This window comes from Lutra lutra, chromosome 17 (genome assembly GCF_902655055.1).
Source record: "Lutra lutra chromosome 17, mLutLut1.2, whole genome shotgun sequence".
NCBI lineage: Eukaryota > Metazoa > Chordata > Mammalia > Carnivora > Mustelidae > Lutra > Lutra lutra.
The window spans coordinates 27,178,994-27,200,418 of record NC_062294.1 but is presented as its reverse complement, the minus strand read 5'-3'; the positions used below and the strand labels follow the sequence as shown (position 1 = coordinate 27,200,418).

General features: G+C 54.1%; 1 protein-coding gene across 4 annotated transcripts in view; it reads left to right on the top strand.

The window, feature by feature from the left end:
• The window catches only part of NLRC5 (NLR family CARD domain containing 5), an 85,050-nt gene extending 63,942 nt beyond the window's left edge, over positions 1–21,108 (top strand). For 3 of the 4 annotated variants that reach the window (XM_047709955.1, XM_047709951.1, XM_047709952.1), the window contains 23 exons: positions 377–463; positions 748–831; positions 1,493–1,582; positions 1,940–2,005; positions 3,715–3,798; positions 3,884–3,967; positions 6,537–6,623; positions 7,125–7,202; positions 7,974–8,057; positions 8,398–8,481; positions 9,900–9,983; positions 10,625–10,708; positions 13,101–13,184; positions 14,407–14,490; positions 14,897–14,980; positions 15,280–15,363; positions 15,506–15,583; positions 16,308–16,391; positions 16,477–16,548; positions 16,819–16,902; positions 18,756–18,839; positions 19,134–19,217; positions 20,027–21,108. In XM_047709955.1, the coding sequence (XP_047565911.1) occupies positions 377–463; positions 748–831; positions 1,493–1,582; positions 1,940–2,005; positions 3,715–3,798; positions 3,884–3,967; positions 6,537–6,623; positions 7,125–7,202; positions 7,974–8,057; positions 8,398–8,481; positions 9,900–9,983; positions 10,625–10,708; positions 13,101–13,184; positions 14,407–14,490; positions 14,897–14,980; positions 15,280–15,363; positions 15,506–15,583; positions 16,308–16,391; positions 16,477–16,548; positions 16,819–16,902; positions 18,756–18,839; positions 19,134–19,217; positions 20,027–20,138 (1,930 nt within the window). In that variant the 3' untranslated portion in view covers positions 20,139–21,108. The remainder of the gene's footprint in view (positions 1–376; positions 464–747; positions 832–1,492; positions 1,583–1,939; positions 2,006–3,714; positions 3,799–3,883; positions 3,968–6,536; positions 6,624–7,124; positions 7,203–7,973; positions 8,058–8,397; positions 8,482–9,899; positions 9,984–10,624; positions 10,709–13,100; positions 13,185–14,406; positions 14,491–14,896; positions 14,981–15,279; positions 15,364–15,505; positions 15,584–16,307; positions 16,392–16,476; positions 16,549–16,818; positions 16,903–18,755; positions 18,840–19,133; positions 19,218–20,026) is intronic. The other variant, XM_047709954.1, reaches the window with a different exon arrangement.
• Positions 21,109–21,425: the final 317 nt, after the last annotated feature.

The following is a 21,425-nucleotide window of genomic DNA, read 5'->3' as shown; positions in this document are numbered from 1 at the left end:
CGTGACCCCCAGGGCTGGAGCTGTCCAACTTGAGCTTGAATCAACCACCAAGAGATCCTTGGCCCTACGGTTTCTGATTCAGTAGGTCTGGGCCCAGTTCTAGAATAGAATTTGCATCTGAAATAGTTCCCAAGTGATGCGGGTGCGGCTGGGATCCCTGTCTGAGAACCACCTCCCCAGAAGGAGCCCAGGGGGTGCCAGGTGGGATCTGCTGTGCCGGAGGGGAAAGTGGTGGATGACAGAGAGTTCCATAGAATCCAGCCTTGGCTGAGGTCCCATGGGAGCTGGAGGCCACACCCAGGACAAGCCAGGGTGGGCAGAGCAGGTTTGAGTGGCTCAGCGCCCCCGCCCCCCCGGGCTTGCTGCCCTCTTCCAGCAGGTTCACGGGCTGTGGCCTCAGTCAAGAGCACGTGGAGCCGCTGTGTTGGTTGCTGAGCAAATGTGAAGACCTCAACGAGCTGGAGTAAGTTGGGGCGTGGGAGGAGGGAGAGGAGCACGGGAGCACATGCCTGGGCGGCACCGGAGGGGAGTTAGGTGTGTGCGCGCGCATGCGCGCAGGTCCTCAGCACCTGATGGGGGCAGTGCAGAGCTGTTGTGTCCCCCAGGCGATTGTACTGGGGTGCCGGCGCTGACGGTGCGGTGGGGGTGGGCATGGTGGTCTCCAGTGGCGGTGATGGGGACTGTGGAGAACGGTCTCTGGCTGGACGGCACATCGAACTGCTGACGACCTCGTCTTGCCTCTTGCAGCCTATCAGCCAACATGCTGGGTGATGACGGGCTCAGGTGCCTTCTGGAATGTCTGCCTCAGTTGCCTGTCTCCGGTTCGCTTGAGTAAGTGAAGAGCAGCCTGGGGGACAGCCAGGAGGAAGAGCCCCCGCCCCCACGCTAGGCAGAGCCCCCACGAGACATCCAGGAGAGGCTGTGACTACAGCATGGTGACCCAGGCTGACTTTGGGACGGGGAAGTGACAGTGGCTAACCCGCTGACCCAGGGTCTCAGCTGTCCTGGCTTCTAGTAACCTCCTGTCCCTGAAGCCCCTCTGACTAAATCTGCAGGACACAGATTTAGAGGTGTCCCCACAGCAGGGAGGGTCCCTGGGAAGTCACCCATATTCTCAGCCGATCTCCCAGGTGATCTGGGAGACTAGTGACCAGAGCCCAGATACAGCGGGTTGCTAGGCAACTGAGCTTTGGACTCTGGATGTCCCTGAGCCCCTGAGCTGTCAGCCTGGCTCGGCCAAGCCTGTGTCAGCCCCAGTGGGTGTAGCTCCTGAGGACACAGGGCCGGGTGCCCGTCCTGCCCGTCTGGGGAGAGTGCCCTCTGGCCTCGCTCTGGACCTCCATGTCTGCTCCGGGAGAGTGGATGCTTGGACATTGAGGACTGTCCTCCCAGAGATGACAACCAGAGGAGAGGAGACAAGGGGGACTGGGCAGGGCTGCCCTGAGGTGCTGCCTCTACCCACCACTCATCCTGAACCTCATTTCTCTTCCAGCCTGAGTCACAACAGCATCTCCCTAGAAAGTGTCCTGGGCCTGGTGAAGACTCTCCCCTCCTGCCCACGCGTCCAGGAGGCCTCTGTGAAGTAAGACATCAGTGCCACTGCTCACGGCGGGGAGAAACAAGACTGCCGTGCTTAGCAGTCCTCTGTCTGTGTGACTTGAGGCAACTTGCAGCCTTCTCTGAGTCTCGGGGTTCCCTGAATGGAGGACCACGGCTTTCATCCTCTGAGGCCTGGGTGACGTGGGAACCGGGGAAGTCACCGAGTGGGAAAGGCCAGGATTCAGTGTTCTCACAGAATGGGTTGGGGGGGTCTCCTATGGTCTTGCCTTCTGCACCCACCCTTGTCCCTGTGGGCCCAGCCCCCTTCCCTCCTGCACCCCCTGGTGTCTAGGGCTCTGGAAGCTGGGCTTCCGGCTTCCCCACACCCTTCTTTCCGCAGCCTGGGCTCTGAGCAGAGCTTCTGGATCCACTTCTCCAGACAGGAGGAGGCCGGGAAGACCCTCAGGTAAGTCCTGGTCTGGGGTGTGGGGTCAAGGGGTGGGAGTGGGGAAGAGGAGGCTGACCCTAGGGCAGCTTCCATGCCTCTTTTTTCTCTCGGCCCTTTCCTCCTTTGGACACCCTGCTTCACGTTCACTGCCTGGGTTTACGACCCCCAGATCTGCTTCCGACACGCCCACACCCCCAATCCTTAGGCCAGCCTTCACGTTCAGGGGTACCTCTTAGCCTTGGCTAAACTCTAAGCCTGGAGGCTTCTGAGTATCATGGTTAAGAGCTCAGAATCAAGCCACTTGGGGGTAAATCCGAGCTCTACCATTTGCCAGCTGTGTGACCTTGAACAAGTGACTTAACTTCTCTGTGTTTCAGTTCTTCATCTGTAAAAGGGTAATAATAGTTAAGACCTGGCTCTTAGTGTTATTACGAGGCTTAAAAAAGTCAATATGTACAAAGGATCTGGCAAGGGCCTGGTTCACTTGAGCCCTGTGTCAGTTGCTGGGAGCCTGGGGTGTTCTCTCTCTCAGCCTAACCACCACCACCTCGGGTCACTTCCTCTGTATGTCTTTCTTCCTCTGTGATCATGGCCTCTGAACTAGGCCCCTGCCTCTAGCCAGGCCTCCTCCAATCCCTTCACTTCACGGCACCCAGAGGGATCTTCCCAGCACACTTGGGATGGTGTCACTCCAGCGTGCTAAGCCCTCCTGTGGCTCCCCATTGCCCCCAGGATCAGTTTCAGATTCCTTAGCTTGGTCTAGCTTGGTCTCTTCTCCCTCAGTCTGATCTGGGTGCCACTTCCTATCATGGTCCTCCTCACCCCCCCAAAATCGTACACAGATACACCACACCCCACCCCACCACACACGTAACACACACACTCCACATGCATGTACACAACTCACACACGCCTGCACACCGTACAGACACACACCACCCATACACGCCCACACATCCACGGAACACACACATACACACCCACAACACACCCATAACACACATGCACATACACACATTCAGCCCAAGGGACCTTCACTCCTTACTCACTGAACACGCACTGCCCGATGAAGCTTCCCTCCCGCCCGGGACTCAGCCCGATGCTCTCTTCGCTGTAGTTGCCAAGATAAACGTCTCCCAATCCTTCCTACCCAGCTGAAACGTCAGCCTCGTGGAAGTCCCCAAGCGCCCTGTCCCATGACCATGACCGGCCCTGTGAGGCCCGTCTGCAGGCCACCCAGGGCCACAGTGCCAGGAGTGTGGGGCCCCAGCAGGAATCCCAGGCCTCGTCCCTCCCAGGGAGCCTGCAGTAAAGGGGTACGGGGGAGGAGGGCCGCAGTGGAGGTTTGGGCCTGGGGTCAGGCCGACTTGGACTGAAATCGGATTCCGCCTGTAAATGACATGGTTGGAATTGCATGAGATGCTGTGTATAAGGCAAGCTCCTCCAGTTACCCAGACGCTGGCCTAGGGCCTGGTAGCATGGAGTCCGGGCTCAATAACGGACACACCTGCCCTTTCTTGCCAGTAGGCGGGGTGATCTCTCTCAAGAGATAGAAGCCCCCAGAGCCGGAGCTGCATCATGGGCCTGTTCTCAGGCCCTGATTCCAACCTTTGTCCTCTGTGGGGGGCGCCCCGCCAGCCCTAGGGGAGATGGGAGGAGGCAGGACAGCAGCCCCAGGAGCTCCAGCAGGCCTCACCTGGGCTCTGCCCCTTACCCCGTGCCCGCAGGCTGAGCCAGTGCAACTTTGGGCCAGAGCACGTGTCCAGACTGGCCACTGGCCTGAACCAGGCCCTAAAGCTCACAGCTCTCACGTGAGTCACCGGGCCCACCCACGGGAGCGGGGAAGGGGCGGGGGCTCCCGGTGAGAGCCACCCCGGTAACGACCTCTGTCCCCAGGCTGACCCGGTGCTGCCTGGGCCTGGAGCAGCTGACGCAACTGCTGAGTCTGCTGAGGTGGCCAGTGGGGCTGTTCAGTCTCAGGTACTGTCTCGCTCAGGGCCTTGGAGAATGGGTCTCCCCCAGGATCGTGCCCCCAGCCACATCCCGTACCCAGCCCTGCCACTTGGACCCTGCCTTTAGCCCCAGAAACCCCTTCAGGCCCACGGAGAGGCCGCCCTCCTTGAGGTGGGGTGTCTTCTTGGGCACTGAAGAAAAACAAGAACCCGCAGAGGACACCCCGCTGAGGTCAGCAATAACATAGCAGATGCCGGGTGTGCCTGCTCACGGGGATCATTTTAAAACTTCCAGAAGAGGGTTGCTGAAGGGGAGGGGGAAAGAAGAACGGGGACACTAGGTGACAGGCATTAAGGAGGGCATGGGGTGGAATGAGCACTGGGTGTTCTAGGCCCCTGAAGAATCACTAAACTCTGTGTCTGAAACAGTAATACACTGTAAGTCAACTATCGTGAATTTAAATCACAAGGCAAATAAATAAATAAATAGAAAATAAATTTTTCAGAAAAGCAGAGAAGTTACCAGCAGTAGAGAGTCTCCTGTCCTGAGCCCCTGGGCTTCACGGTTGTTCGGGGTTCTTCATGCTTGCTTCATCTTCTCATTTTTTTTCTTTTTTTTTGGCTAAATTTTCCTCAAGTTATAGATCTCATAAAACACGCCTCCTAAACATTTCACCACGAATTTTAAAAAAACAAGGACCTTTTGCACACAATCACGGTTGAATGAGGATTCCCAGGAGAATCAGATCCAGTCCGATCTAAAAGGTCCCACTGTCCCCAAATGGGGTAGCTGGTACGTCGGACCCAGGAGCCAGCCAAGCAGCACACTGGCATGGAGTAGTGATGGCTTTTAGGACTCTAAGTCCGTGTCACACACGCCCCCGCCCTGCTTTCCTCTTTTACATCACTGACCTGTGGACAAAAGTGCCGACTGGGCCGTGTCTACACTGGCTGGCTCTGTCTGGTAGCTTCCTCCTGACGTCACTGCGTTCGTTCCTCTAAACCCCTGACTTTCCCGGAACGGAACTTAGACCCAAAGGCTCCATGAGACTCAGTTACATATCTGGGTCCCAAACACTGAGTTCATGGCCGGGGCTCAGCACGTCTCAGCACAGCCAGTGAGGAGGCCAGTGAGGTCTCGTGACTGTCCCAGATGCCATTCTCCTTCAGATGTGGTACAACCAACCTAACAAAATCTATCCTCCTAACCATCTTCAAGGCTACAGTTCAGGAGTGTTAAATGCAGCCTCATCGTTCTGCATCTACAGCTCTTTTCTTGGAAAACTGAAACTTCACTACCATGACACACAACCCCACTTCCCCCTCCCCCAGCTCCTGGCAGCCACCATTCTCCTTCTGAATCCACAGTTGGGGCTGCTCTAGGGACCCCGTCTAAGTGGGATCGGGCAGGATTTGTCCTGTCTGTGACTGGTTTGTGTCACTCTGCATCACGGCCTCAGGGTTCATCCCCATTGAAGCAGGCGTCAGAATTTCCTTCCGTTTCCAGGCTGACTGATGTTGCTTTGTACATAGACACCATGTTCCGTTGATCCGTCCATCCGTCCATCCGTGGATCCTTGGGTGGTTCCACCTTTTGTCTGTGGTTCTTTATGCTACTGCGACCGTGGTGTCCAGATACCTCTTTGTGTCTCTGCCTTCAGTTCTTGTGGGTATCTACCCAGCATTGCTGGCTCACCCAAAATAACGCTTTAAAATAAAACTTTTCGTACTCTAAAAATAATCCGTCCTCATCGTAGAAATTTGTGGAAAATCCAGATGAACATAAGAAGATAGTACTTTGAAAAAGAAAAAAAACTCAACATAACTTCAAAAGCAGAAATATCTTAAACAACTCTCTTTTTTCCTGCTTCTAAATTAATGCACGCACATTGTAGAAAGTCCGGAAAAATATTGGAAACTAAGGAAGAAGGGGAGAAACCACTCGTGAGAATTCTACCATCTAAACAACTGTTGTTACCTTTTAATAGATTTTTCTTGAATCTCTGTCTTCCTATTTCTTTTTTTCAAAATATTTTGTTTATTGATTTGAGAGCGAGTAAGCAAGAGAGAGAGCACAAGTGAGGTACAAGGACAGAGAAGGTCAGAGAGAGAGAGAGAGAGAAGCAGACTCCCCACTGAGCAGAGAACCCAACGTGGGGCTCGATCTCAGAACCCTAGGATCATGACCTGAGCTGAAGGCAAACGTTTAACTGAATCAGCCACCCAGGCGCCCCTGTTTCCCTGTTTCTATCCATGTTTTCTTCTCTTTCCATACATATTTTTTTCCTTTTTTAAATACAAAATGGGGATGTTCTATATAGGATTGTTTTTCCTTGTCTTTGCCATGCAATGCTATATGGACCTTTCCTTAAGCCTAAAACTGCTGTTTAAAAAAAAAAAAAGAATATTTTCCATTGGGATTGTTGTAGTAACTGTCAGAGCAAGGGTGTTGTTAGTTTCCTGTTTGATGCTTGTGCCTAGTTGTGTAATTTTATAGTTTTTAAATAAGCAAAGCCAAAAAGCGTCTGAGCCCCGCCCTTGCCCCCCCACCCCAGCTCACCCCAGGGGAGCTTCATCTCCTTCTGTTTCTGCAACAGGGTGGAGGAGCCGTGGGTTGGCACAGCCGGGGTGCTTGCCCTGCTAGAAGTCTGCACCCAGGCCTCAGGCAACATCACTGAAATAAGGTGAGTGGAGGGAGAAGGCCCCTCAGAATTCTTCATCTTTTCATGACCACTGGGACTGTCCCTCACCTAGACGTCAGTGTCTGGCCTTGTGGGATAGTAGCTGTGTCACTAGCAAATTCTCTGGATCTCCAAGATGGCAGGGGCTACACATATTTGTTGGGACTTGTGCAGTAATCAAGCCACAGGGCCAGAGAGAGGAAGGCAGCCACAGAATTAAGACAAAGAGCTGCTGGATCCCAGGTAGACAGAGCGGGGCGTCCACACTGATTGTCTGGAAGTGACCCCTGGATTACAGTCAGCACGCACTGTGGCTCTAGGACTAGAGGTGACAGAATGATGTGGAGTAGTTAAGAGCAAAGGCTGTGGAGTCCCACTGACCTAGGTCCAGATGGCTCCTGGGTCTGGGAGCTCAGAGTCAGTAGACTGGCAGCCCCAGGTGGAGCTCAGCCTCCACGGGAAAGCTGCTGTGCACCTCGAGCTGGCTACCGGTTCTCTCCTCAGCATTTCGGAGACCCAGCAGCAGTTCTCTCTCCAGTTGGAGTTTCCACGTCAGGAGAACCCAGAGGCCGTGGCCCTCAGGTAGGACCTAGTACCTGGGCCCCCAGGGGGTAGCTGGTGATGGGCCAGGGGTGGGGATAACTGTTGCTTTTGATCAATGGGTCTCGTGCCTTGCTTAGAGTCCTTTGATATCCAGAGTGTCTACATGGCCAAAGAAGTCTGGCCCAGCCTGCTCAACCCCACCCCAAACCTCAGTCTCAGCTCTAGTCATCCGTACCACCTTTCAGTTCCCCCAACACCACCTTGCTCCCTTTGACTTCAGGACCTTTGCAGAGGCTATCACTGGACCAGAATGTTCTCTCCTTCCTTCTCCCTCCTTTACCTGGTTAGCTCTCCCTTATCCTTCAAGTCTCAGTGGAAATACGACCACCTCAGGAAAGTCCCTCTGAACTCCCAGACATAGTCAAGTTCTCCCATGATCCACCGTTACAGATGCCTGGATTCACAGCATCCTAATCCATACAGCTCATTTTGGAAATTAAAATGTCACCCCTTTTGAATGAATGCAGCCCTGCCTGTGTACATTCTGAGGATCAGACCATAGCTGGATATCAGCCCCAACTCACCTCCTTAGGTGGGTCCCCTTGTGCAGTGAACAACCTGCACAGCCATACCAGCTGCCTCATCTGGACTTCTCCTTCGTAGCACTTGCCATAATTGAATAGAAAATTGTGGGACTTTATTTCATTCGTGCTTATTTACCCCTCAAAGGTAAGCTCCTTCTAGGCAGTGACTGAGTCCCCAGCAGTGACCCAGGTGTTCAGAAACCTCTGCCTCCCTATGTACCTCCAGGTTGGCTCACTGTGACCTTGGGACCCACCACAACCTTCTTGTCTGGCAGCTGATGGAGACATGTGCCAGGCTGCAGCAGCTCAGGTCAGAACCCTGAAATACCAGCTAGGGCCCTGAGTTCTCTGGTCACCCCCCAGTGCCCCAACCAGGCCACATGGGAAAAGCTGACCAATCCAGGATATGGTCAGCATGGGAATGAGCAGAGCCTGGGGTAACATTACTTTCTCTGGCCTTCTTGCTTCCCCAAGCAGGAGAGAATCACACTTGGCCAGTGGAGGGAGAACCCCAGGGTGGCCTAGGTGCCCCCACTGCGAGCTCTTGGGTGGTTCTTTTCCCGATCTTGGGCTCCCCGCCTGTGTCTGCTGGATGATCCCTGAGGAGCATCCAACCTGAAATCCTCTGGAATGTGCTCTGGCCTTTGCAGCTTGTCCCAGGTGAACCTCTGTGACACCAGCTCTCTGCTGCTGCAAAGCCTCCTTCGGTCCCTGTCTGAGCTGAAGACATTCAGGTATGCAGATGAGAGCTGTGCTCTGCCCGCACACTTCCTGCCCTCCCCACCCCAGGGGCTGGGACTCCTTGAGGCCAGGAAATGATGGCAGGGTGTGTGGTCATCCACATTGCCACATGGCAAGAGTGATTTCCTCTTTTTCCTTTTTTTCCTTTATTATTTGCAAATAACTGCAAATGAACAGAAGACCTAGAAGCAGTTCCATATATCATTTTCCCAAATTCACCCCTTGTCAATATATTTTCTCCCTTCTTCCCTCCTTCCTGACCCCTCCCTTCTGCTCTCCTCCCTCCCTCTTTTTCTGAGCCATTTGAAAGTAGTTGCATAAACGTGCCCCTTCACCCTTTGCTATTTCAATGAATTGCCTAAGAACAAGAACATTCCCTCCTGTAATCCAGTAAACATATAAAATGCAGGAAAGTTAACATCCGTGCACTGTCGTTATCAAAACTACCGTTCATATTCCAATTTTGCCAAATGTCCCAGTCATGTTGTTTGTCACATTTTTTTTCCCCCAGTCCTGGATTCTACATAAGATCATGCGCTACACTTAATTGTCATTTGCCTTTTGTCTCCAATTTGGAACGGTCCTCAGGCCCTCTTTGTCTTGCACAATATTGTCATGACATTTACATCTCAGTGATTTTGTCGGTGATTTTCCCTCTGTTTGGCTTCAGTGTTCCCTCAAGTTGAGGTTTAGGTCCTGCCTCTGGGGCAGAAACTCACAGAGGTGGTGTGTTCTCCTCGGGGAGGCACACTTTGTCTCTCCCCCCCCCCCCGCCCCCACCCCAGACTGGCAGTAATAACTGTGATTCCCCGCTGAAGGTGGGAGTGTCTGCCGGCTTTCTTCCCCTGCAAAGCTCCTGTTTTCCCCTTTCTAATTAACCCGTATCTTGGAGGGAGACGCTTTAAGACGCTGTAGAAAATCCTTTCCTTTCTCACATTGTCGTCTGCCGATTTCCACCCTCGCCGAGAAGGCTTGCCTCAATCCAACGTCAGTACGATGGTTGCAAAATGAAGCTTTTCTCACTTTTAATTCTCCTTTAAACCAAGTGATTGCATCCGGGAGCAAGTGTCCTTTTGTGGCCAATTGTATCTTGAACACCTCTCTAATACTTGCTACTCAGCTTTGTGGTTTAAATAAAGATGCAGAGCTCGTGGTAAAAGCTAGCTAGATTTACAGTGAGGCCCGACTATGGCATAGGCGGTGAAGTTGCTATCTGAGTACGGTTTAGGGAAATACTCCACTGGTCCAGGCTGTATCTAAGCTTAATGATTCCAAGGTGGGGGAGATTTATGAAGGGAAGGAGGGTACCTTCCCCCCTGCCCCACCCCTCCTCCTTGGCCTCTGCTAGCAACACTTAGAGCTCTCAAGGCCTTGAGTCCCTGCCTGACCTTCTGCCTTTGACCCCCACCAGGCTGACCTCCAGCTGTGTGAGCTCTGAGGGCCTGGCCCACCTGACGTCTGGTCTGAGCCACTGCCACCACCTGGAGGAATTGGAGTGAGTCGCAGAGGTGGCAGAGGGGTGGGGGGTGGTTGGATCTGGGAAGGGATGGCCCAGCCGAGGGCAGGGGTGGCGCGCAGAGCTGGGCCTTTGGTAAGGTGGGTGGTGAGACTTCGGCCTGTCTCTTGGCTCCCTGATGAAGCCCAGCAATCCTGGATGTGGCCTGGGAAGGCTGAGCACTGCCTTCCTGGTCCCAGCTTACCGCTGGCTCCGAGTGATCCAGGATGAGTAACCATGCCTGTCTGTCTTTACATTTCACGTGAAATGTAAAATGGGGGTCATCGCCCTTCTCTGCCAGGGGGTCTATGGGGTCGAAGGGATCACTGCACGTGTGTGTCCGTGTGTCCCCTGGCCCTGGCTTCCTCTTTCACAGCCCTCACCTGGGGCATCCTTTCTCAGCTGGATCCTCTGAGACAGCCAAAGGCCAACAGCCATGCCCCCTCCTCAGGAACCCCAAAGCCCAGCCCTTGAGCCAGGAGTGCCCCAGTGGGGCCTGGACAAAGAGGGTGGTCCGAGATCTGCAGACCCCAAGTTGCCCCCACTGAGGGCACTAAGAGATGCAGGTGGCTAGTGAGATAGCTCAGCTCCAGGAGCCGGGAAGGCTTGGCTGACACTCACCTCGTACTTGGCCCCTCCAGCTTATCCAACAATCCATTTGTTGAGAAGGACACCGAAGTGTTGATGGCGGTCCTTGAGGGGATGTGCTGGCTGAAGAGGCTCGAGTAAGTGGTGGTGGTGGTGGTGGTGGTGGTGATGGGGAGGGAGGAAGGTGGGGAGGAGCTGGGAGCCTAGGAACCTTTTCCTCTCTTGTGAACACAAGCTGTGACATCCCTGGATGGATACAGGTGAGCCAAATTACCCTCTTTTACTCCCTTACCTGGCTGAGTGCCGTCAGAATGCTTGATCCCTGGAAATAAAATCCTCGCTCACGCTGACCCAAGCCAGACACTGACTGGCTCATGCCACAGGAAATTAGAAGGCAGCTAACTTCAGGCATGGCTGTATCCAGGGGTTTTGTATTTGTTCTCTCTCTCTGCCCTGTCCCCACCCCTATCTTGACTTCATTCTCAGGCAGGTGGTCTCTGTGGGTGGCAGGCTTCCTCTCTACCAGCTTCACAGAAAGGGAGCATATTGTCATGTCTCTGTAGTTATAGGCTCTAGATGATTCTCACTGGACCAGCTCAGATCACATGCCCACCCCTAAGCCAAGCACTGGGGATCTAAGCATACAATCTTCCGAGTGGCCAGATCTGGGTCACATGCCCACCCAACTGTCTGCACTTGGGGGGCCTGTGGTGTTTCTGGATGTTATTGTCAGAAATGGGGGAAACAGACTGTGGGCAGGTAAGACGCACAGCTGTCCACCGCTCTTTGTTTACAATCATTTCCTTGGGAACTGGCAGTGTTTTTATTCTCACCTATACTTTGGAAGTCACCAGGTTCCAACAAGAGCAGAGATAGTCTCAGTGTGAAGGACAGCCCCCCCGCCCCACACTGTGCCCAGACATATCAGTATCTAGACAGAACCTTTTACACAGTGTCTTCTACTGTTAATCTCTAAGTTTCTCTGATGACCAAAAATATACCCCGGTTATAGAAAGTTCCGTAATTACAGAAATATGTAACAAAGGACACGAAATCCTCTGGCAGTGACACCCCCTGGGGAAACTGCTCTGAAGGAGCAGTGTGTGAATTTGCTTCCAGATTTTTTTCAACATATGTGTTGAATATGGTTTAAAAGTAGCCTTCTGACTTTTTGCCCAGTAACAGTAGAATTCTCCCACTTTGTCCCTTTCTGCTTGTCCTGGGAACCGGGGCGTGGATGGTATCGGAGAGACGTTTGACCAGAGGACCCACGTGTCTTTCTCCCAAGCTGTTTCTTTGTCCTCCCCCCATGTGCCTTCACCTCTGCTCAGCTTTTGGAAGCTTTTGTTGGATGGGGACAGGGAGAGGGAGTGTTGGAGGCCCAGTGAGATCGTTGATTGGCTCATGCATGCATTTAACAGGTGTTTACCAGGACCCGGGGCTGGAGGTACCACAGAGAACAGGACAGATGTGTGACCTGTCCCTGGTTTCCCAGGCAACTAGTGCCACTCTCTTTACCTCTCACCTGCTCGGCCACCCCAGCTCTAAAGGGGCATAATGAAGAGAGGGGCAGACGCCTCTGCCCGTTTCAGATCTGAGTGTCATTTCTGAGTGTTTCCTCCCTGCCACCAGCTGACCTCTTCTACCTGCCCCATCTCTGGCCGAATAGTCAGGGGTATGGCCCCTGGTTAGGAGCCATGCCACCTGGGTTCAACCCTTGGTAGGGTGACTGCTGTCCCAGTTTCCCTGGGGGTGAGAGTTGCCCATCCTGGAGCCCCCCTCAATTCTAGGCAGACCAGGATGCCTCTGAATGTGTGAGCTTGGGCAAATTACTTCTCTGTGCTTTTCTCCCCGTCTTAACTTTGGCAATAATAGCTGTACCTACCTCCTAAGGGTGTGGCAAGGATTAAATGAGATAATACATATCAAGTCCTTAGAACAGAGCCTGGCACAGAGTTCACACTCTGCAAGTACTGGCTCCTATTATTATTATTATTATTATTCCCCTCTCCTGCCCCGGGTAGGGGCCTGAAGGAGTGTGATCCCAGGGGTGACACATGCTTGGGGTTCAGGAACGGGAGTCCTATGGCCTTGGGTTCTGTTCCGTTGCTTCTACTTTCTGTGTGGCCTTTAATAAGCTCTCTAGTCATGCTCTGAGCCTCAGTGTGCCTCATCTGCAAAATGGGGATGAGAGAGTTCTACTTCTCAGGATGGCCCCAAGCTCAGTGCTCAGCCTCAAGGGTATGCCCCCTCTGGGGCTGCTAGGATGCCTGGTCAGCAGTCTGGGTCCCGTGTGCTTCGGAACACAGACCTGCTGCCTGGATGGCCTTCACTCATGCAGAGAAATGGCCTTTGGATGCCTCACGCAGTTTTGTTTTATACAATATGTCTACTCCGTGTGGATGTAAATGGCTATCTTGGAGGTCCTTGGGGATTGCCGAGCACCAAGGCCTGCAGACTGGATGGGGCCTTGGTCTCTACCGGGGACCCAACCCCAGTGATGTCCTCCTCTGGCCTCCTCTCCTCCAGCCTCAGCCATCTGCCACTGGGCAGCTCCGCCCTGGCCCTGCTCACCCAGGGACTAAGCCACATGAGCGTCCTGCGGAGCCTCCGGTGAGTGGCCCAGTGACCCCATGGGAATGAGTGGGAGGACACACCCGGAGTCTGTGGGGACCGCCCGCCCAGGGAAGCACTAGAGGCATTTCCCTGAGGACCCTCTGTGACTCCCGTCCTGGGCACCTTGCTGCCCCCCCAGGTCAGTGCCCACCGCTCTTGCCTTCCGCTGCCACCAGCTCCCTCCTGCTATAGGAGTGACCGCCAGGGGCTGGGCCCAAATCCTGGAACAGCCCTAAATGTGCACCGTTCTCCTGGTGTGCTCGTTCACATTTCTGATTCCACAAGCTTGCGCTGCCTAGATTCTGCATTTCTAACAAGCTCCCAAGTAATACCAATCCTGGGGGTCAGTAATGACGGTATGGTCTCTGATCTGGTGACCTTGACATTCTCCCTGTGGGCCCCTGGCCACCTTGATTAACAGATATAACACATTCTTTTCTTGGGATTTTGCAAAATATAAAATGTGGTGACTACAGATAAACCCAAGAGACTTTGTGTCTCCCCGAGCCTCCTCCCCCACCTGGCTGCCTAGAGTGCATGACAGACGAGGTCAGAGAGTTCGGAGAAGTGTATCAGATGGGACTAGGTCATTTCATCCAAAATTAATTCTCAGAAAGGCACTTCCCTAAAGTTTAATTTGTGAAAAGAAGGAAAACAAAACAACCTTCAGATCCTTGACACAGGGCCAAGACAGTTTGCCTCCTGTGGTTTGTTGGGTTTGGGTTTTCGCCACTCATGGGGGCAGGGCAAGGTCAGGGTGCAGAAAAGGTCAATAAACCGGTTTTATGGAAAAGCCTAGTGTTTCCATCGCTTAGAACACCTGTGCCAGGGAGAAATGATTTGCCTGGATTACGGAGCCCCATGAGACTGGTCGTGAGCCAGGGTGGCCCGGGCGTTCCATGACATGGAGGCTGAGGCAGAGACTGGCCAGGCGAAACAGTGTGGCCACGGCTCCTGGGCCAGGGGGAGCAGAGAGCTCTGGGCTTGCGTTTCCGCTTTGCCTGGGAGTCACCAGCAGTGTGTGGCCCGTCATGGTTCCTCCCTGGGCTCAGTTTTCTCATCTGGACTCCGGGTACAGTCATCCCCACCTTACCTGTCCCCCGCCCCAACCCCTGAAGTTCAACATATGGGTTCCTGGTGTGTAAAAGCTTTGCAAACCTAACCTAGCACCGTCAAAGGCCTGGGCCTCTGCTCCTGACCAAGGCCTCTGCTTCTCCAGGCTGAGCAGGAACGGTATTTGTGACGTCGGCTGCCTCCAGCTTTTGGAGGCTCTCAGAGCTGCCAGCAGCTTGAAGGAGCTAGGGTGAGTTGCCTTTCTGCCCTCCGACCCAAGACAACTTGGGCAGGGCGAGATGGGAAAAGCAAGGGGATCCTTGATAGAGTATGCTCTGCCCAGCCTCGTCCCCGTGCCTTCACCCGCTTCCCCCTTCACAACCCCAGGCCTAGACCGTCAGGAAACCCCAAGATGGGATGTGAGACTGTGGGTTGCAGCAAGAGGGATTCAGGTCAGACACCAGGGAGAACATCCTGTAAACAGAAGACAAGGGTCAGAAGTCCTCATCTCAGGCGGGCTGAGGGGCCTGGCTCAGTGTGAGCTGGGGCCTCTCTCTAGACATCACTGCCTCTTTTGTGCTGAGAGGGGGGCTGTGGACAAAATGACATGGGGGGCAGGCGGATGGTTCCAGTCCTCCTGTTGTTCTCTCCCCAAGCTTGAGCCACAACCAGATTGGAGACTTCGGTGCCCAGTACCTAGCTGCCATCCTCCCCGGGCTGCCCGAGCTCAGGAAGATAGAGTGAGTGGTCAGGCCTCCTGACAGGGGCCCTCAGTAGCCATACTGCGGACGGGGGAGACCCTGGCCGCGGCTCAGGCTGACCTTCCTGTGCCATCCTCAGTGTCCAAGCGGTGGGGCTGGGTTACGTGCGGTCCCCGCCAGCCGTGGGATCTTCAGCCAGCCCAGGCCCTGGTCTGGTCCTTCCTGCCGCCTCGGGTGGAGAAGGTCTATGGCGGGGGTGTGGTCTCTCGGGGCCCTAGCAGGTGCGCTCGGGTCGGGGGACCTGGGTGTCCAAGGGTCTGATGTCCACCCACCCTCAGCCTCTCAGGGAATGGCATTGGCCCAGCTGGGGGAGTGCTGTTGGTGGAGTCTCTCGCCCTCTGCGAGCACTTGGAGGAGCTAATGTAAGTGTGGGTCCTGCTGGCTGCCCTCTGCCCTTCGTATCCCCTAAGCCCTCCTGGCCTTTGTGTTCCCAGGGGGCCCAGGGCAGCACGGGGTCTGGAGCCAGCCGGCTCGGTGCTCACCCTCATCCCTGTCTTCTTCCAGGCTGGGCTACAACGTCCTGGGAGATGTCACAGCCCTGAGGCTGGCACAGAGGCTGCCCCACCACCTGAGAGTCCTACAGTGAGTGTCCCTCCACCAGGGTCTTCTGCAGGGCTGGCCGGGAGGGGTTCACAGGCAGCACTGGGGAATCAAGGCCTCCACTAACGGAACTGCCAGCCCTAGGTCAGGTCGTGGTACATGCTGGGACTGCCTGCCCCCACCCTGCCCACTCCTCCCCTGCTTCTGGAGTCTGGGGCTGGGTGGTCAGGAGACCCAGCCTCGTCCTGGGTTGTGACCAGCCCCTTCTGGGCCGTGGGCCAAGCCGCTACCCGTTCTGAGTCTCGGTTTCCTTATGTGCAAAAGAAGTACCATGGTCTGCACTCCGTGTGTCCCTGAGCCCGGCTCTGAGGGCGGGTAAGGCAGTGTCAGCAAAGGGCTGGGCCACAGAAAAGCACCGGTTTCTGCCCCCGGCCTTGCCAAAGCCTCCCAGCGGCCCCCAGGCCGTATTGCCAGCTGCTCCGTTTTCCAGGCAAGGGAAGCCAAGCCAAGAGACGCATGGAGAGCTTGCTTTACTGACACATGAAAGAGCCCCGCCTTGAACTTAGGATCTCACCCCCAAAAGCTGGGGGGCCTTACCACAGCCCCCCCCCCCCCGGAGTCCTGTGTGGATGGGGAGAGGTTTTGGGGTGACAGTGACCTGATGGTCTGATGGGGCGGCCTGAAACAATGCTGAGTGTGGGGGCTCTGGGAAGGCTCCTGAGCCCCACACCTGCCGCCCTCCACTCACCTTCTCCCCTTTCCCCAGCCTGCCCTCTAGCGGCCTGAGCCTAGAGGGGGCGCTGCTCCTGAGCCAGGCCCTGGATGGATGCCCATACGTGGAAGAGATTAGGTGAGTGCGGGCCATGGAGTGTGGGCAGAGGAACAGCCAGGGCGGGTCTCGGGGCTCCTCTCACAGGTGTCTCCCTATCTCACAGCTTGGCAGTGAACAGTCTGGCGACAGGGGTCCCACATTTCCATCAGGGGCTCCCGCTGCTCAGGCAGATCGAGTGAGTAGCCTTTCCTGACCACCTGGGGAGCTGGGGTTGGTGGGGAGGGAGGGAGGCAGCGTCTGGCACCTGGGAAGGCCTTTGAAGTGACAGAGACCTCAAGTATAAGGAAGCCTGGGGCAAAAAGGGGCGCCTTCCTAAGTCTCCCCGCACCCCCACTCCGGACCACTCCTTTGCCTCGGGCTCCGACTGCAAGGCGGGCAGAGGCAGGCTGGCTGGAGATGCCCCTGACTCAGTCACCCTTCAGCCTGTCCTCTTGTTTGTCCCCAGCCTGGTTTCCTGTGAGATTGACAATCACGCTGCCAGGCCCCTTGCTGCCAGCCTGGTGCTCTGCCCCGCACTGGAAGAAGTCCTGTGAGTGCTTGGAACAAGCCTGAGCGGGAAAGGGCGGGTGTCTGGGGGCTTGGCCTGGCTGCCCACCACCTTCCAGCCTAAAGCTGGTTGGCTTCCTCCCCGACCGGTCCCCGGTCTGTAAATGGGGAAGGTCATTCTTCCTTAAGCCTCCTCTTGAGGAAGTTTGAACATTGTGGCCGTGAGTGATGTCAGGCAAATCCATTCACCCTCTCCTGCCTGTTTCCCTCATGTGGGCTGGAGCAGGACAGGCAGGGAGGTAGACTAGCGGGTCTCTGAAAGCTCTTTGCCCCTGACCTTCCCTTTGGGAGGTGGTTGGGTAGATCCCCTCATCTGGTTTATGGAACCTCGCTTTGTACACCTCTTGCTCGTGGTGAGGCGTGGCTGAACCAGCATGCTCCCCACCGGCCTGCTGGCCGTGCCCACCCCCCTCCTGGCAATCAGATGCGCTCTGGCCTTGGGCAGCCACAGGGGCGAACCATACTAAGGACTAGCCTGGGGCCCTGACCACACGATGGAAGAAAATGCTGTTTCCTAAGGTACAGGACACAGGGGATTCCAAGAGGATATTAGGTTTGCATCTTAAAGGTGTTTTTTTTTACATTTTTTATTTACATTTAATTAATTAACATATAATGAATTATTGGTGTCAAAGTTTCAGTTTTTTTTTTAATTTTTTTAATTTTATTTATTTGACAGAGAGAGAGAGATCACAAGTAGGCAGAGAGGCAGGCAGAGAGAGGAGGAAGCAGGCTCACTGCTGAGCAGAGAGCCCGATGCAGGGCTCGATCCCAGAACCCTGAGATCATGACCTGAGCCGAAGGCAGAGGCTCAACCCACTGAGCCACCCAGGTGCCCCAAAGGTTCAGTTTTATACCCACTGCTCATCTCATCACGTGTCCTCCTTAAAGCCCATCACCCAGTTACCCCATCCCTCCACCTCCCTCCCCTCCAGAAACCTTCAGTTTGTTTCCTGTGATTAAGAGTCTCTTATGGTTTGTCCATCTTAAAGGTTTTAATCCTTCTCATTACATGACACCAAAGAGAAAGTCTCCAGATCCCTGCTAAGGCATCTTTAACACCTAACATTGGTGATTCTCCTGATTTATTTTTTACTTGATAAGCCAAGAAATAGTGTATATGACTATGGAGCAGATAATTATTTCATACCAAAGATAAATCAGAGATTAGCCAGTGCAACCTAATTGCTGCGGTCTTGAAATATTACCAGCCAGAGAGTGCTTGAATTTTTTTCTGCTTACGTTTTTCTTCGTGATTCTCCCTTTGTAACCAGCAGGGGGCAGGCCACAGGCTCGGCATCTTTGGAAGGACGTAGGTTCCAGCTAGAAATTACTATCGTCTGTGCTGTATTTATCGTTGTAACTGCCTTCTGTTTAGGATTGTCAACGCAGGTTTCCCATTGATAGTAGTGATTAGTATTACCTAAGATTAATCTCTTAAAGTAAAAAAAAAAAAAAAAAAAGAGGGGAGGACCACTTTAAAGAAAATGGGGTGCATGGATAGGGCAAGTGATGATGAAGGCACGTGCATGGTAGAAGTTTGGATCAGGACGTTGTTGCTGCAGACCATGTGCTCCGAATTCTCTGGACAGCCAGCTCTCAAGCTGTCTGGGTTCTTGAAAGATGACCAGCGTAACAACTGGGTTGGGGAGAGGAAGAGACTTACCTCCACCCTGAAAAGTCTTCTGGGCGGGCGCACAAGCACCCTATCAAGTGGCCTTTCTCACACCTGCGTGGCAACCTCCTTGGCCCCCAGCCCTCCGCACCTGCCACCTTGTCTCTACCCCTTGACCTCACTGTTTTCCTGCCACTGACCTTAGGACCCCTCCCCTGCAGGCTGTCCTGGAATCTGCTTGGGGACGAGGCAGCTGCAGAGCTGGCCCGGGTCCTGCCGAGGATGAGCAGGCTGAAGAAAATGGAGTATGAGGGGCACATCCTGGGAAACCAGAACTGGGGGAGCATGCCAAGGGGAACCCCCATCCTTGGGAAAACCAAGAGGCCACTTCCTGCCACAGAGCAGGAACTCACTGAGTTGCACATTCTGGTCCAAGCCCCTCTCAACCTTAGCTCTCCCTGGGCCCCGGCCTTCAGCCTTCCTGCTATACTGTGTTGGGTTCTGCAAGCATCTTGGCCTGGGGGCGGGGCATATAGGGAAGCCCATCCCCCCCACTCAAGCCATTTCTCTTTCCCCGTTCTCTGCTATCTCTTGGAAAGCTTGGAGAAGAACCAGATCACAGCTTGTGGAGCCTGGCTCCTGGTCGAAGGGCTGGCACAAGGGTCTGGCATCCAAGTCATCCGGTAAAAAGGGCTCACGGTGGGGGGATGATGGGTGGGAGGCCACACCAACCTCTATAATATAAGGGGACTCCCTGTACAAAGAGGCAAGACCTGGCTTGGGGATTATCAGAGGAGACTTGGTTCTCTCCACCAAGAATTTGGCTGCACACAGACCTGGATCAAATCCCAGCTCTGCCATTTGCCAATTATGGAACTTTGTGTCAGCAACTCAACCTCTTTTGACCTCAATTTCCTCATCTGTAAAATGGGCTCAATGATAGTATTTACCTCAGGAAGTTGCTGTGAGAACCAAACAGTTCTTTAAAGCACTGAGCACAATGCCTAGCACATAGTAAGCACTTAAAATGGTAGAATCAGAGCCACCACAGACGGCCATATAGGTTGTGCACTGCACAAGGGCATTGCTTCTACAGGACACCATTCATATATTGGCATGTCGGATTTCTAGTAAATGGTAGTGAAGTGGCTTATTCAATAGAAATGAATATTTCATGACAACTTCACATGATGGAAGTAAAGTGTCATGAAGAAGGGGAGTTTTTCCTTATTTGCACAAACGTGTCATATGAGTGTGGTCCTGGCTGGGATCATGAGCTCCTAGGGATGAAGACTGAGTGGGAGAAGTCAGGAGGTGGGTGGGGAGGATATCCATCTCCCTAGGGTAGCCATGCTGGTCTAACCTGCAGGTAGCTCTGGGCATGGCTCTTCCCCGTCTTGGGCCTGGGTCTCCCCATCTGTAGGGGATGGAGACAAGAGGATGAGCAAGCATGCCACTCCTGGTGCTCAGTGCCTGTCTCTGTGTCCTGCAGCCTCTGGAACAACCCCATCTCCCCCGACATGGCCCAGCACCTGCAGAATGAGGAGCCCAGGCTGGACTTCGCTTTCTTTGACAAGCAGCCGCAGCCGCCTCGGGGTAGTTGATGGCCCCCCTCAAGATCCTTTGAATTCAGTCAAGTGAAGCCAACTTCCACTCACCAGGACAGTGGGCTCAGGAGAAGAGCCTCAGCTGGGGGCCCCTGTGTGCTGCCCCAGGAGGGAGGGGCACATTGGTCTTGCTACGGTCTTCAGGAAGAGACCAGGAGCCTCGTGTGGCCAAAAGACTACCCCATGTTGCATGTGACATGCGTGACCAGTCAGAGACATGTCACACAATGAAAGTGTTGTGATGTGATGGGCAACACAGAAGATTACATGTGGCAGAATTCTATGTGACGTTACGTGGAACTCGCAGCGTGACCTGTGGGTCAGTGGGATAGGTCCTGGCACCACCACGTGGCAGCACACATGATCCGTGGTTTGCATATGACATGTGACAGATGCTCATATCATAGGACTTGTGGCTGGCCAGATACCCTCAGGCTGGTGGAAAATCTAATTTATTACTTTTTAAAACCAAGTATATATTTATACGTTGCACTTTCAGAACAGCTAAGCCGGGGAATGTTCTCCACCCAGAAGTGGGATGGGGAGAGTGTCCAAGCACTGACTAGCCCAGTGGCCTGAGGGCCAAGCCCTAGACTCAGCACGAGGCTTTGGGATGAGGCCCATCTTGCCTCAAGCCTCAGTTTTCCCATTTGTAAATGGGACGACTCCCTCCTCTTAAACCCCAGCTTCCAAAGACTTTGGGTCCAGATCTAGGGATGGTCCTCGGGAACGGATGGACCCAGTCTGACCTATGTCCCGGAAAAAGCCTTGTCTAAGGATGTGGGGTAGGTACTATTGGGATAAACAGGCAAGGCCACTGGGTTCAGACACTACCTCAGCAGGATCCGGGTGAACTCCCAGGGGCTGCACGTGCTACCTAACATTATTTCCAGAAAGGCCCAAGGATGGCCATGCCACACTTGAAGCCAAATTTGACCAATAAATGTGGATGATGTCCCAGCCTCTACCCTGAGTCTGATGTGTGCTGCTAACTCACCAAGGTCCGGAGTGGTTCACCCCCTGCCCCAGGGCCTGGAGAGCAAGACAGACCACAGAGAGGTAGACTGAGAGCAACACTGGCCCAGGAGTCAGAAGACATGGGGTCAAGTCCAGACTCTGTCTCTGCTTGGTCACAGGCTCGTGGGCAAGCTGCCTACCCACTCTGGAATCAGCAGTACCGTGAGAGTATTATAGAAGCTCAGAGTGTTAGAATGGTCCTTTGTTTGACTTGCATGCTATTTAAACTCTTTTCTGAATCAGGCGTCAATATTTAAAAGTGGGAGC